General features: G+C 43.3%; 1 protein-coding gene across 1 annotated transcript in view; it reads right to left on the bottom strand.

Annotated features, from left to right (window-relative positions):
- The window catches only part of ntn2 (netrin 2), a 49,857-nt gene that overhangs the window by 6,199 nt on the left and 30,202 nt on the right, over window positions 1-13,456 (bottom strand). The window contains exons 4-5 of the mRNA XM_054769424.1: window positions 9,883-10,032; window positions 5,848-5,901 (exon numbers count right to left, since the gene is read on the bottom strand). Of these exons, the coding sequence (XP_054625399.1) occupies window positions 5,848-5,901; window positions 9,883-10,032 (204 nt within the window). The remainder of the gene's footprint in view (window positions 1-5,847; window positions 5,902-9,882; window positions 10,033-13,456) is intronic.

Here is a 13,456-nt window from a genome sequence, read left to right as displayed (position 1 = left end):
GGAAAACGATCATCTTAGCAAGCTGGGGGGAGCGCATATGTAAGTCTTTCACTTCGTTGTTAGCTTTTTATCATAATTTTTGTCTGATCATAACTATGAGCTCTTGAAAGCAGATGAGCACGACCAAGCAAACCCTCCCTGACAGTGATGGAATAACAACATAAAGAGCGATTGATACAACCATTTTCCATGTTTGAAGTCAAGCATCTTGAGAGGACACGGTAAACAGACCGTGCTGCCTGCTTGGAATGCGTACGAGCATCAGACACAGAAAAACCACAAACTGGACCGGGGTTCCATGTGGTCGCGGTGCTTTCTCAAAGAAAACCAGCCAGTCACGTCACCTACCAAAGTAAATCAATCAAAAGTGGCCGCACACAAAATGTCCAAACGGCAATGGGAAGAAAATTACACTCCTGAGTTGCATGAGAGTGAAGTGGGAGAAGAGGACGGATGCGGCAAATGAAGGCGTTCACAAGGAAGAAAGGAGCAGAAGACCAAGAAACCAATAAAAATGTCCAGGATGTTTGGCTCTGTATCAGGAGATTTTATAAGGCACAGAGACCACAGAAAGGAAAGGCCCGAAAGACCCAAACAGGGCTCGAGACTAACTTTTTTTTTCTAGGAGCACAGTGGCCCCTAACTTAAAATTTTAGGAGTCCAAGCAGAAAATTTTGCGCAATATTCGATATGTCTATTTCAGACTTGAGTAGTTAAAAGATTGACTTACTAAAAATTTTCAAGAAATATTAGCATATATCTATAGCAGTTTTTGGGAGCGAACATTTTTTGTCGTTAGGATGTGGAGCGTGAGTTTGTTTTAAATCTGTCACTGCAGAAAAAATGAAATGCAAATCAGTGTCGCTGCCCATCATTGATCCACTTCCTGCCATCTTTCGCGTTGCACTATGAGTGTCATTGAATGTAGATACACGGGTTCCTAATTCTAGTACTTCTTGTTGAGCAGGCCCTTGTAACGTTGATATCAAAAGTCAGATGCTATTGAATGTAAACCTTCCAACTTTGGGTTGTATCCTCCATTTTCCTTGTTGTCATGGTAATATGTTCTTTAACGTGTTCAAAGATCGTTGAGATCTTTGACAACAAGCACTCTTGCTTCTACTGGTCCTCCATTTAGCTTGATGTAGATTTTACTGTTGGTGCTCCAAGTGCTTTGTATCTTTCCTTGTTTGCCAGGTGCTCATTCATGTAGACCACATGTGTCAAACTCGTGCCCTGGAGGGCCGAGACGCTGCAGGTTTTCTCTCCAACCAGTTTCTTCAGCAGGTGATTTAATTGATGAGCTCCTTCCCTCAAACTGAAGGTCCCATCCATCCATTTTCTATACCGCTTCTCCTCATTAGGGTCGCGGGGGTATGCTGGAGCCTATCCCAGCTGACTTCGGGCGACAGGCGGGTACACCCTGGACTGGTCGCCAGCCAATGGCAGGGCACATATAGACAAACAAGCATTCACACTCACATTCATACCTATGGACAATTTAGAGTCTCCAATTAACCTAACATGCATGTTTTTGGAATGTGGGGGGAAGCCGGAGTACCCCTAGAAAACCCACACACGCACGGGGAGAACATGCAAACTCCACACAGAAATGCCCATGGGAGAATCGAACCCAGGTCTTCCCAATCTCCAGGCTGTTACTGTGTTGGCCAACGTGCTAACCACTAGACCCCAAACTGAAGGTGTTTATCATTAAAATCACCTGTTTTAGTGACTGGCTGGAAAGAAAACCTGCAGTGTCTCGGCCCTCCATGGCACGAGTGTGACACCCCTGATGTAGACGTTTGTGACTATCAGCTTCTTTCTCTGTTTAGGCAGTGCAGTTTTGAATTCCCTGTTAATAAACCTAACAATGATGACGCGTGTGGTATTGTTTCTGCCATATAGTGGGATGCAAGTATCGATAGTGTTGATATCTACATCCACCGTCTTTGATTGTACAGTAGGAAAGTTGGCAATCTGTTGCTTTGTTGAAGGAACATCCATTCAATCTGGTTCTCCTCTGTTTTGTACTGCCCTATCTTTTGACCTGGATGTATTTCGGAGCCCTGAGAGGATCACATCGTTCATTCGTGCATTCTTTCGTGATTATACGAAATTTATTTTATGGAAATTATTTTCATTTTTAATTTTTTGTTTTTTCTACTTACAAAACAGTGAAGCTCAACATATTAGTCGTTAAATGGCTAAAAAACCCCGTCAATGTCTCATTTAAAGTGGGCAAAAATGAATATATATTCTAATTTTACAGCAATTTTTGGGAAGCTGAGATTTCTTGTCATTAGGCACATATGTGTGTGTGAATTTAAAGGATCTTTAAAGGGTTAAAAATCAAAAAAGGCCTTTTCATTATAGGTGAGCGTGCGGTTTCATATGCAGCTCATTATCATGGACGTGTGCATGCAAGTGTGACAGGCATGCATTTGTATGAGATGTGCATGGATTTCATTAAAGTGACGCCAAATATGTGTGCATTCCTTCGTGTATAATGTGAGGTATACTGCGGTTGGCCCCGAGGTATTGGTGGTGAAATGTTGGCAGGGGAGGAAAAGCAAGAGTGCCTTTTCCCATGAGGAGCCACTTTTCACCTGGAAAAGCTCTCGGAAAAGAGAAAAAAAATAAAACTGCCCACTGACCCAGAAGAGTGGCCCAGTGAAAACACGCACCATTGGCTGAGGGACTTCTTGAGCCTTTGGATGCTATGACAAGGACAAATTGCATCCTCCGCCCCTTCCACAGAAACACATTTTTTTTGGACGGTCAAGTTTAGGAAGAGAGAAAGACATGGACATTGATTTGGTGTCTAAGGAGAATTGGCTAAGAGGTTGCAAACATTTTCCCACACACACGCACAAAAAAGGTGTATTCTTTTTTTGGCAAGACTATTCCAATGAAGGGGCACTACAAGAAGAAGTTCCACAAAATGAGACACTTTCACACAGAGATACCGCAAAATTGGTGAATCAAAGCAGTTAGTGCAGGCTTTTATTTGCCTGCTCCAGAAAAGCACTTTCACACCGCAACACAGCATCCGCAACTGTGTCTAAAATACTTGTCGGGCATATAGCAACAATTGCTTTCAACACAAAAGGGCAGGATAAGTGATTCTTACACCCTATTCTTGCTATTCCATTTCACACAGGCACCATCTCTGTTTCAGCTTAGCTACCTCAAAAGCCAGAGGTAGACAGTATGAAAGAGGCTACATTCAGTATTCACGTTGTTTTTAACTCTTGTGTAACAATGACAAATGCTAATGATAATTAGTTTTAGACCAGACCATTGATAAGTGCATTTCCACGAAGTCCTTATTAATAAATTTAAGCTTTTTATATGGTTAGCATGTTGGCCACACAGTCAGGAGACCTGGGTTCAAATCTCCGTTGGGCATCTCTGTGTGGAGTTTGCATGTTCTCCCCGTATGTGTGTGGGTTTTCTCCGGGTACTCCGGTTTCCTCCCACATTCCAAAAACATGCATGTTAGGTTAATTGGAGACTCTAAATTGTCCATAGGTATGAATGTGAGTGTGAATGGTTGTTTGTCTATATGTGCCCTGCCATTGGCTGGCGATCAGTCCAGGGTGTACCCCACCTCTCGCTCAAACTCAGCTAAGATAGGTTCTAGCATACCCGCGACCCTAGTGAAGATAAGCAGCATAGAAGATGAATGGATGAATTTTTGTAGTAAGAGCATATAAAATCAGTTAAATACGTTTTTTTAAACCCTGTAGACATGAAATAACACCCCTATAGTCGCCTTTATACTTGTATTACCCAGTATAGTAGACATAAGAGGAAATAAGCAATTTAAGACATAAATAAGACTCATGTCCGTGTGTGTTGCTATAAATGTGTTCCCTAGGGGTGCTGCACCCAGCGGGCGGAAAGGAAATGATGTCAGTGGTCACAGACACAGTGGCCCGTGTTTTTAGTATGGATTTTTATCAGGGATTATTGTGCCTGTTGTGAGATAATTCAAACCTGCAATAAAACCTGTTCCGGCAATCAATTCTGGTGTCTGTGTGTGTCACCAAACATTACAGTAACATCCCTGAAACCTAGTGACCAGTGTAGAATAATACATATCATTCACACCGCCTTTGAATGCATCTTCTGAATACCTTATATTTGTATTTTAGTTCGTTTAGCCATTTGTATGCTTGAAGATACTCAATTTAGGAAAAAAATACATACAATTTGCTTCAATGTGCATATTTTTGACTAATAATAGGCCGTCTTCAACCACCAAAAAATGAATTTTTACATTAAATTCCAGTGTATAAGCCGCTACTTTTTTCTTAAAACTTTAACCACTGCGGCTTATACTTTTTCTTAAACTTTCAACCCTGCGACTTACACAAGGGTGCGGCTAATTTAATTTCCATCCAGCCATCCATCTTCTATACCACTTCTCCTCTTGAGGGTCGCGGGGGCATGCTGGAGCCTATCCCAGCTATCCCACCCCGCCTGTCACCCTGGACTAGTCGCCAGCCAATCGCAGGGCAGCTAATTTAATTTATTTGTTCTAATTTTGTGACAACTCCTTTACTTCAGAAGTAATACTAATTGTTTAAATACCATGCTGCTTGCGAGTCAGTGAGGAAATGATAGCTCTGTCTTTGGCAGGAGCCAAACACCAGCTATCAGTGAACTCACAACGAGCTTGTCAACAGAGTGGAAATCACAGGAGATGAGGATATGTAACACTATAACAATATACAGTAGCAGCCTGACTCACTGTGTCGCCTTAAAAATATCGCTAAACTCATCACACAGTAACGTAACACTCTAAAGGTATACCTGATAAACATACAAACATGTACCAATGAGTTTAAAATGAAAAAAAAAAAAACTCTTTTAAAGTTTTCCCATAATGCATTGCAGCTGAGCAACGCATTCATTGGAGTGCTGCAATGACGTCAGCCTCCCTCTGGGCTCTTGGCTCCTCTGCCTCCCTCTGGTGGACAGAGACAGCATTGCAGCACCATCCATCCATTTGCCATAATGCTTGTCCGCCAATGAAATGCTTTGCTCAAACTTTCCAATTGGTTGACAAGCTTGTTGTGAGTGTCAAATAAAGAGCAGCCTGGTCCTGTGCGCCACATTATGCCATAATATGATGTGGACACGTCATATACTGTTACACACCGGTGCGGCTTATATATGTACAAATCAGTTTTTTCCTCTAAAGTGGGTGAGGCTTATACAACGGTGCGGTTTATACACCGCAAAGTGGCGAGGGACGACTGTATTGCCAATGCTTGTTGTTGCTGTTGCATTGACAACATGATCCACTATGTTCCTGTTCAATTATACGGTGCGGCCTTGTGGAAGTACAAAGAAGCCTTCCCACATTGGAAGCCGCAGCCATCAAATCATTAACATTTCCAAATCAACATGAATCAAGAAGGGAAAATAAGGGTAATTGAGCGGAGAATTGGGGCATTGGAGGGAGTGAGAGTGAACCAATTTCCTCCTCGCTCACTTGCCAAAAGTCTTTTCACGCCTCAAAACGCTTCCTTTCACTTTATCTCCCACGTACACTGTAACCAATCACCTCTGCTGTCTGCTGGCCAGCCTTGCCGAAGCTTTGCGAGGCTCGAGGTCGAGGAAACTTGGCTGAGGACTATGGGATTTCAAGACAAAAGGGGGAAAAATTTGTCTGGGCCAAAGCGTGCTCTATGCAGGACTTCAAAAAGAGGTGCCCCACCCTCCATTAATATTTATTCCACACCTTCAAACTGGAGCCCAGAAATATGAAAAAAATATGTTTTTCTTCCTCTGGCAAAGTAGTGGAGGGCGGGGGTTTAGTGAGAGTAGACCAACCTGCTGGTTCTTCGGTGCTGCTCACCACAGCTGTGGGGTTGACCACGGGTATCTCTGAAACACACAAGAAACACGATGAAATATGAATCCTTACCATTCAGTGGTGCTGCCAGTCTACAACCACTCTCTTTGGCTACGTTCACACTGCAGGGTATGATGCCCAATTTGGATTTTTTGTTAAAATATGATTTTTTTCTGTGGTCATTCATATTGCAATGTGAATGCAAAGCGTCTGGGAAGCAACGTGCGCAAAAGCACGACATCACTATTATGGCAGTGTGTGCGCTCATCGGTGCGTTTGTGGCAATTTCAAGAATTTTGTGCAACAGGAGTCAATATTTTCTTAGCCAGCAGATTAAGAAAAAAGATGGCTACGGCAGTTTGTGGACAACTTGCTGCGAAGTCTGTTCCCAGGAGCGTGTGTGTGGCAGGAACCGTGAACCAGTTCACTGACACTTTTTAAAATAATTTTTACCTTTATCAAAGTCTTGGTAAGCACGACATTGCACGTCTTTCGATGACGTATAGGTTGGATGTATGTGACCTGACCGTTGATACTGCAGTCGCATTGCATCCATATGGGATTTATATGTACATATGAATGAGGCCTGAGTCGCATTTGGAAAAATCAGAATTGTGCTGTTCACACTGACATGAAAAAAATCAGATACAGGTCACATATGAGCAAAAAAACCGGAATTGACCTGCAATGTGAACATAGCTCTAGTGTGCTTGAACATCTGGCATCATCTAATGAGATCCAGTACAACATTTCTTATTTCACAAAGACAACTAGATGTCGTTAACTGCCATCAAGGTTGAAAAAAGTGGGGTTAAAATCGTAAAATCGTGTTTGCTTTTCCATGTGTTAGCAGGCCGCTTCCTGGGGTGGAGACACTGCTGTAAGGTGATGGGACCATACCATTTTTATCGGCATATGCTGATGAATGTCTTTCATCGGCAATCACAAAAGCCAATCACCTCTGGCTCGTACTGTTGCAACATTCAGCCTGTAGCGAGCGTCCCCCCGCCGACTTTCCTTCACACCGCACAGGTGGTGCCAAACCCAAAACAAACATATCTGCCGTGTGGAATTACCTGCCATTTGTGAGAGCGATATCAATTTTGCAACCTGCAAAACATGCCATGAAAAATATCTTGCCGGTGTAGCAAGTTAAAAAGCTTTAATTTACTACAGCATTAGAAGAACACTTTACGGACTATGTTGAGTTTTCGAGGCTCACAATGTGATCAACACTGGGCAACACTCGCCCATATGTGAGTGACAGTCAGCAGGCTAAAGCAAATCCCCCGAAAAATAACTGAATTCATCAGACTAGATGACCAGCCTCTCTCAGCGGTGGAAGACACCGGGTTTGCTGACTGCTTTCTCACTTGGAGCCCCGCTACATGATACCTGGAACGCCGTCAAATTATGTACTCTCATATCTAAAGTCTCCTTATGTCTTTCAATACCAAAGATGTATTTATACGTTTTTATAATCCTGAATGCCCCCATCCCAAAGACGTATTTATACGCCCACACGCTTTTTAAAATTTTTTAATAATTGCCAATTTTTTGGGCCCCCTGGCAGTCAGGGCACCTTGAATTGTCCTAACCTTTCCCTCTTATACGGCACCACTGGCTAATACCACTCATCATAAATACATACAAAAATGTACACTTAATCTATGTGATTGGTATCGGTATCAGTATTGGTATGGGTTGATTTCACTCGTGGATGATAGGTATCGGAAATGGCAGCATAAAACCCTGATCCCAGCATCCCTATTAGAAATACATGCATGGGCCAGGGAACATTTCCAATTGTGACTCCAATGATGAAAGCAGAAATAGTAATTTGTTTATCTGTATCTGCATTGATCTGCGCAAATCTGTATACAGATTAATGGCTTCTTGGATGAAATATGAAAATCTTGTCCACACATTTTCATAAAAATAGGTAAAGTACTGTTTGTGTAATCCACTAACAATGCAACTAATAAATGGCGATCAAAACAGTACCTCTCCTACACTTTTATACTTGGCGGCGGTAATAATGGTTTAACGGTTCATTATTGTGGTTGCAGTGTGCTGCATCATGCTCAGAGCTGTCTCTAATATTTTGTTCCTGTTCTGTAGCCTCTCCGTATGTTGCACTGTAAGTTTGACACAACAGCAAACAACCTAATTCATTGTTAAACGTGACAATGCAATGCAATGGCATGGGTTCACCCATTCTGAAGCCCACTAAATCCCATATTTGATTCATTGTGGCAAATGAATTGTTGCTGTTTTCCTTTGACAGATGCAAAGTCAACACTGCTGCTCTACACAAGCATGTGTAGACAACAGATGGACAGATGGCAAGGGGGCAATTTGGTTTGGATCATCTTGAGACAGATGCAGCCCTCAAGACTCACTTCTTCCTCCTCTGACTATGCCTGCTGGCTCGGCTAAAAAGTGCCTCATGGAACCCTTCCAGTTCTTTTTCCAATTGTACGCAGCTTTCCAAAATGAACGCTAACAACAACATAAACACAGCAAGCACTGGAACTGCTGGCTTTTGATTGGATGTGATCGGATGCTCCATAGCAAGCCAGTGGGAGATGTTGGCGGGAGGTCTTTGGAAGGCTGAAATCATGGCCGCCTTGCCAGTGACAACAAACAAGGACACTGCAGAGCGGTGAAGGGAGGGGGTGTTTGACTCCACCACATTTTGTGACACACAATGAGAGTATCAGTGCAATAAGGGATGCTCCAATCAAACATACTAATTGCCTACTTAACAGCTTTGTCTTCTGTCTTGGGACTCAACGGGAGCAAAGATGAGGCATTGAGTCCTCTTTAATCCTAATGGATTTGAATTTATGCGCACACACACTTATGCACATGGGTCCCTGGATGGTTCAGTGGCACTGAAATGGTTGGGGTCTGCCATGCATAACCACGGTCGTTTTCTCCTCAGCCGTGGACCATCTGCTCCGGAGCTGCAAGCTCAAGAAACAACACGGCACCATGTGGCACCGTGCGGCACAGCTCAGCGTGGTTTTGCCTAAGCTAAGGTCGTCTTTTGGCGAGTTTGCGTGCAGGCAGCCTGGCACACAGTCTGGTGTGAAGATGCCCTTCAATACAGCAGACTGCATGGACTGAACTACACCTTCTAGATAATTCCAACAAAATTTGACATTTGTGGCGCATACGGTCCATAGGGTTTTTGGGGTAAGAACATTGAGCTGACATGTGAGACATTTTTTTTAACCACAGGGAGAGGAGCGTTTCAAACAAGGTCTAAAACACGGAAGAGGCACTCCCATGATGACTTTAACTTTTGTTTGAGAACCAGTATCAGAACTTAAAATGAGTCTTCCTCTCGGCTCGGGGCAGGCTCATGTCTATGAGGAAGGAGTTTTTCCCTTCATGATGTCATGAAAACACGAAAGCAATTGTTTGAATGCCTCTTCTCTCAAAAGTGGAGCAACATGTGAGGTGACCATAAACAGACTTTATTGACACATATTACTGTTCTAACATAATTAAAAAGTCCATATTGTATAATAGGGGAGCATTAAAGAGGCTTAGTGACTAAAAAGAATGGTGGCAGAATAGTATAGTAATACAAGTAATACAAATACTATATTAACAACTTAGCTTCTCATACAGTTTTCCACTGTAAAAAATATCTTCTCTTCACTTTACTCTGGGCCTCAGCAGTGATCGCATTTAACTTTATCGCGACTTTGCATCTGTTTGGCACACGTCCTCACATATGTTTCTGTCTGTCCTCTATGAAATTACCGTTTTCTGTGGCTAGCCAATCCCACAGAAAACATGTAAGTTGGCTCGGCCCGGTCAGAAGCCCCAAAGTGACTCGAGGCTACCAGAGTCGTGTGCTTTAAATTACAGCTGCTAATCTCCGTGACTTGAGTCAATGCTGCTTTCACTTTACGTTACAACTATTGTGTAGCCTTTGGTTACATAATGCGTTCCGAGCTGAGAAGGAAGTGCCATGCTAAAAGTGTGTATTCACTCACTGATGCAGGGGGCCACGGGGGAGCGGCTTTGCTGGTAGCCCTTGGCGCAGCGGTTGCAGGTGATGCCGGTGACTCCGTCCTTGCAGGGGCACTGCCCTGTGGTCTGGTTGCAGGTTTTACCCGCTGCTCCCACAGGGTGGCAGTCACAAGCTGAGATGGAGGTAGCAAGAGAAAGACGAAAGAAAAATGTAATATCTGACATACAGAAGATATAATGGAATGAGATTCTGCCGGATGGTCGTGAATGAACCCAAAAGTCCACAGCCATAAGGCGACACTGGGTAGCATGCACTGGTGACACATCACTTCTCGAAAAATTGTAGAAAATCTTGGGTGAACACCAACATAAACAAGCAACACTCACAAGTTACACTTGTTTTCACATGGCTTTTGGCTTTTGGTTTAACGAGCTATTAAATACAACAAGTTTGTCCAAAGGGCTCTGACACACGCACAGGATGTCCACTTGCATCCGAAGGACTGTGGGAAAGGCAGGAAAAAAAAAGTGAAGGTGAGGATGAGAAGAAGAAGAGCGAGAGATGTAGCACTTCCAAATACAACCTTGTGTGGTGCATTCAGGAACATAAACCACAGTGAACCTAAGCAAACTGTGGCCGTGTTGGCTGTAAACACATACTAGAATGGCATTTAGAGAAACCCACCCCCTGCATTTGCTTTGTACAAAACTGTAAAGAGTTCTTCCTAGTGTCAGTCTCCACATTCTTGCACAAACTTTTACAGAAATTGGATTTAGTCATCTTTATGTACTGGTGGTACTGTTGGGACCAGCCCTTTTACAGGGCGAAAGAGTCCCCATCCCCAGATTCTTTTATTCTAACAGCTGTGAAATGAGTCTAGGAGTCTCAAGGACAGTTAACAATTTAATTCAAACAGGAATAGATACAAGCAATGGCAATGCCAGCGCTGGAGAAAGTAATTAACGGCCAACGAGGGTTTAGCGAAGTCCAATCGATCTCCGATTTTCTTTTATGACTTCTGTGAGAGAGCTGGTATATAATGGGTATCTACTTTTATTTGTTGTTAGGATGTTAGGCACTAGACCGTCTCAGTTGGACAGATAATCGCTCTTCAGAGGGAGATTAAAATGGTGACATAGCTAGAAACTATGTGTGTGTGTGTGTGTGTGTGTGTGCAAGACAGCTGTTTGCATCGGCCAAGATGGCCTTGTGATCGTGCGTCATGTTTCTGCTATCAACAAGCATTCAACATGTCTTGTTCAAAGCAGAAGGAAAATATTCCACTCCTAACATTCCCCATATTGGGGGCTCGTTTGGAAGACATCCTAACATACATACAAATACAGATATCTTCTAATTTTATAATCAATAGACAAATGGCCAATGCTGCATGGTCAATTAGTTGCTAAGGCCCACCTGTGCCCCTGCAAAGACGTTTTGCTTGATGGCAGCCATGTTTTTTTTACAGACACATGCTTATCAGTCCCCTAAAGACATGCACCAAATTTTGTGGGGCATTGGCTAAATACTCTGAAGGCACAGAGGGTGTTTTTTATAAAGTGATTTGAGCTGGATGAGAAATTTCAAGTCAAGCACATGTTTTGCCAAATTTACAGCCTATCGTGTGCAGTGGTTCAGGAGTAGAAGAGGTACGTTACACAGAAATACATTCAGTTGTAAATAAATGAGGACACCCCATCTGTCAAATATATCATTGACTATTTAAATAAACATGTAAAATCAGGAGAGGACAGATGGAAAAGTCTAAGATTATCAAGAAAAGACAAAATGGCTCTTTACGGAAAAAGCCTGGAACCCACCACTTTGTTCTGAGGCTTGCCAGAGCAGCTGTGAACATGCCACGCTTTTCTTTCCATGACTTGACGGAAGTGTGAATGTGTTTATTTGCACCGGACATTTTTCTGCCACTAGAGCAGAGCAGCGTACGAGGCCCAACCTGTTGGCTGGAGGCTTTAAAAGGCTGAAACTGACCCAAGAAAGATCTGGCAGTGGGGCGAGGAGGGATTAACTCTGATCCCTCAGAAACACGTCCGCCGTTTTCCGGGAAAGATTGGGCCCGTCCGCAGGTGTCAAAGCGGTCACGGTCCATTTGAAGTGGAGGTAGATCACAGTCCGTGCAAAATCCTCATCATGTAGGGCACTTCGGCTCAGCTGGAACAGTCAGGCTTTGCAGCTGACACGTTAAAATACGTCTGTATATGACATGCGGTGGTTGATCTCCGTATGATGCAGAGCTGATCTTGATGTCAGGAGTCAAGTCGAGAAGAATCTCCGCTCTCTGGCAGAGCTTCATAGAGGCACCATAACCAGGTGCAGAAAAATGTCTGACATTCCTGAAGTTCTGCCCTCATTAGTGGTAATGGAACACATCTGATTGGACCACTAACCATTGCGATGAATATGAAAATCTCCAAATCTCCTGACGGAACAGCTACTAATGTGGAATGGAATAATTTCTCCTGTGCTAACTCAGCAGACACCCTTTTATTTCATGTGGTGTTTTGTGTTTGGGGTCTGTCAGCCCACCAGGACGTGAGCGTGGCAAATGGACGGACGTCATTGCTTCCTGGCTGGTGAGTGAACATCATCAAGTCAAGCCAGCTAGGAGCAGGAACAGGAACGTGATTGAGACCAGACCTTGTAAACAAAACAATGGCAGGCTGTTAAGACATCAGAGTTTACAGCCTTTGTCCAGCGTGTTCGGTAAACAACCAGACAAATCTGAGGAGGGCTGTAAGGGGGTGACTGGGTAGGAAGGGGTGGTGTAGGCCGTGTCAATCTCTGCCCCTTCCCTTTCTCCTCAAACAGTTTTTTTCCTGAAGTTTTATGAGCGAGGGGGCTCGAGCCAGTTAAGAAGTAGTAAAACGTCCTCAGATGTTGATGACTTTTCAAGCCTGTGCGACTGCAGCTGTGACAGGCACTGCACTGGGAGTTGGGCACCTTTTAACTGCCGTTTGTTTATCTGATTAGAGCCTCTCGTGCGCAAATAGTGGATATTTGTCCGCTGTTATTGGCCAAGTCAAGAGGAGCTCTCTTCTCATTTTTACGACTTTATCGCAACAATCCAATGCATGAATGCTTTCACGGGACATCTGGAATGAAGAAAGTCAAGACTGTAGCTTCTAAGTGCTATGTGAGAATGACTGGTTGAATGGATTTCCAATCGAGGTCGGAAGGCAGCTGGACTTGAAGAGATGTAATGATGCAAATCCATGTTTCTAAACCTTGGAGAGAACGAGAGACCTAATTAAAATGGGAGTTTGACATGGTCAAAGCAAAAATGACTTAAGAGGCATTATTTTGAGTGTCACATGCACAACAGCAGTCCTTTGTTCCAGCATTCATAAATCAATGGGATGTATGCACACATGAATGTAAAGATGTGTCTTTCGGTGTTACGATAACAGTTGATACCAGTTTTCAAAATGTAGGTCCTATTTAAACTGCCCCAGAGACGGATGTGTCAAATTCCTAACTGTGAGTTTGTAAGTTGTGACGGCCTCCAAAAATTAGCCTTGATACTGACATGTTTTACAAGGAGCAAATTTAAATCACTCTCATAAACGGCAGGTAAC

The sequence above is a fragment of the Dunckerocampus dactyliophorus genome, chromosome 2, assembly GCF_027744805.1.
Source record: "Dunckerocampus dactyliophorus isolate RoL2022-P2 chromosome 2, RoL_Ddac_1.1, whole genome shotgun sequence".
Classification (NCBI taxonomy): Eukaryota; Metazoa; Chordata; class Actinopteri; order Syngnathiformes; family Syngnathidae; genus Dunckerocampus; species Dunckerocampus dactyliophorus.
The sequence above is the reverse complement of the archived record's forward strand: the minus strand, read 5'-3'. Positions and strand labels throughout refer to the sequence as shown.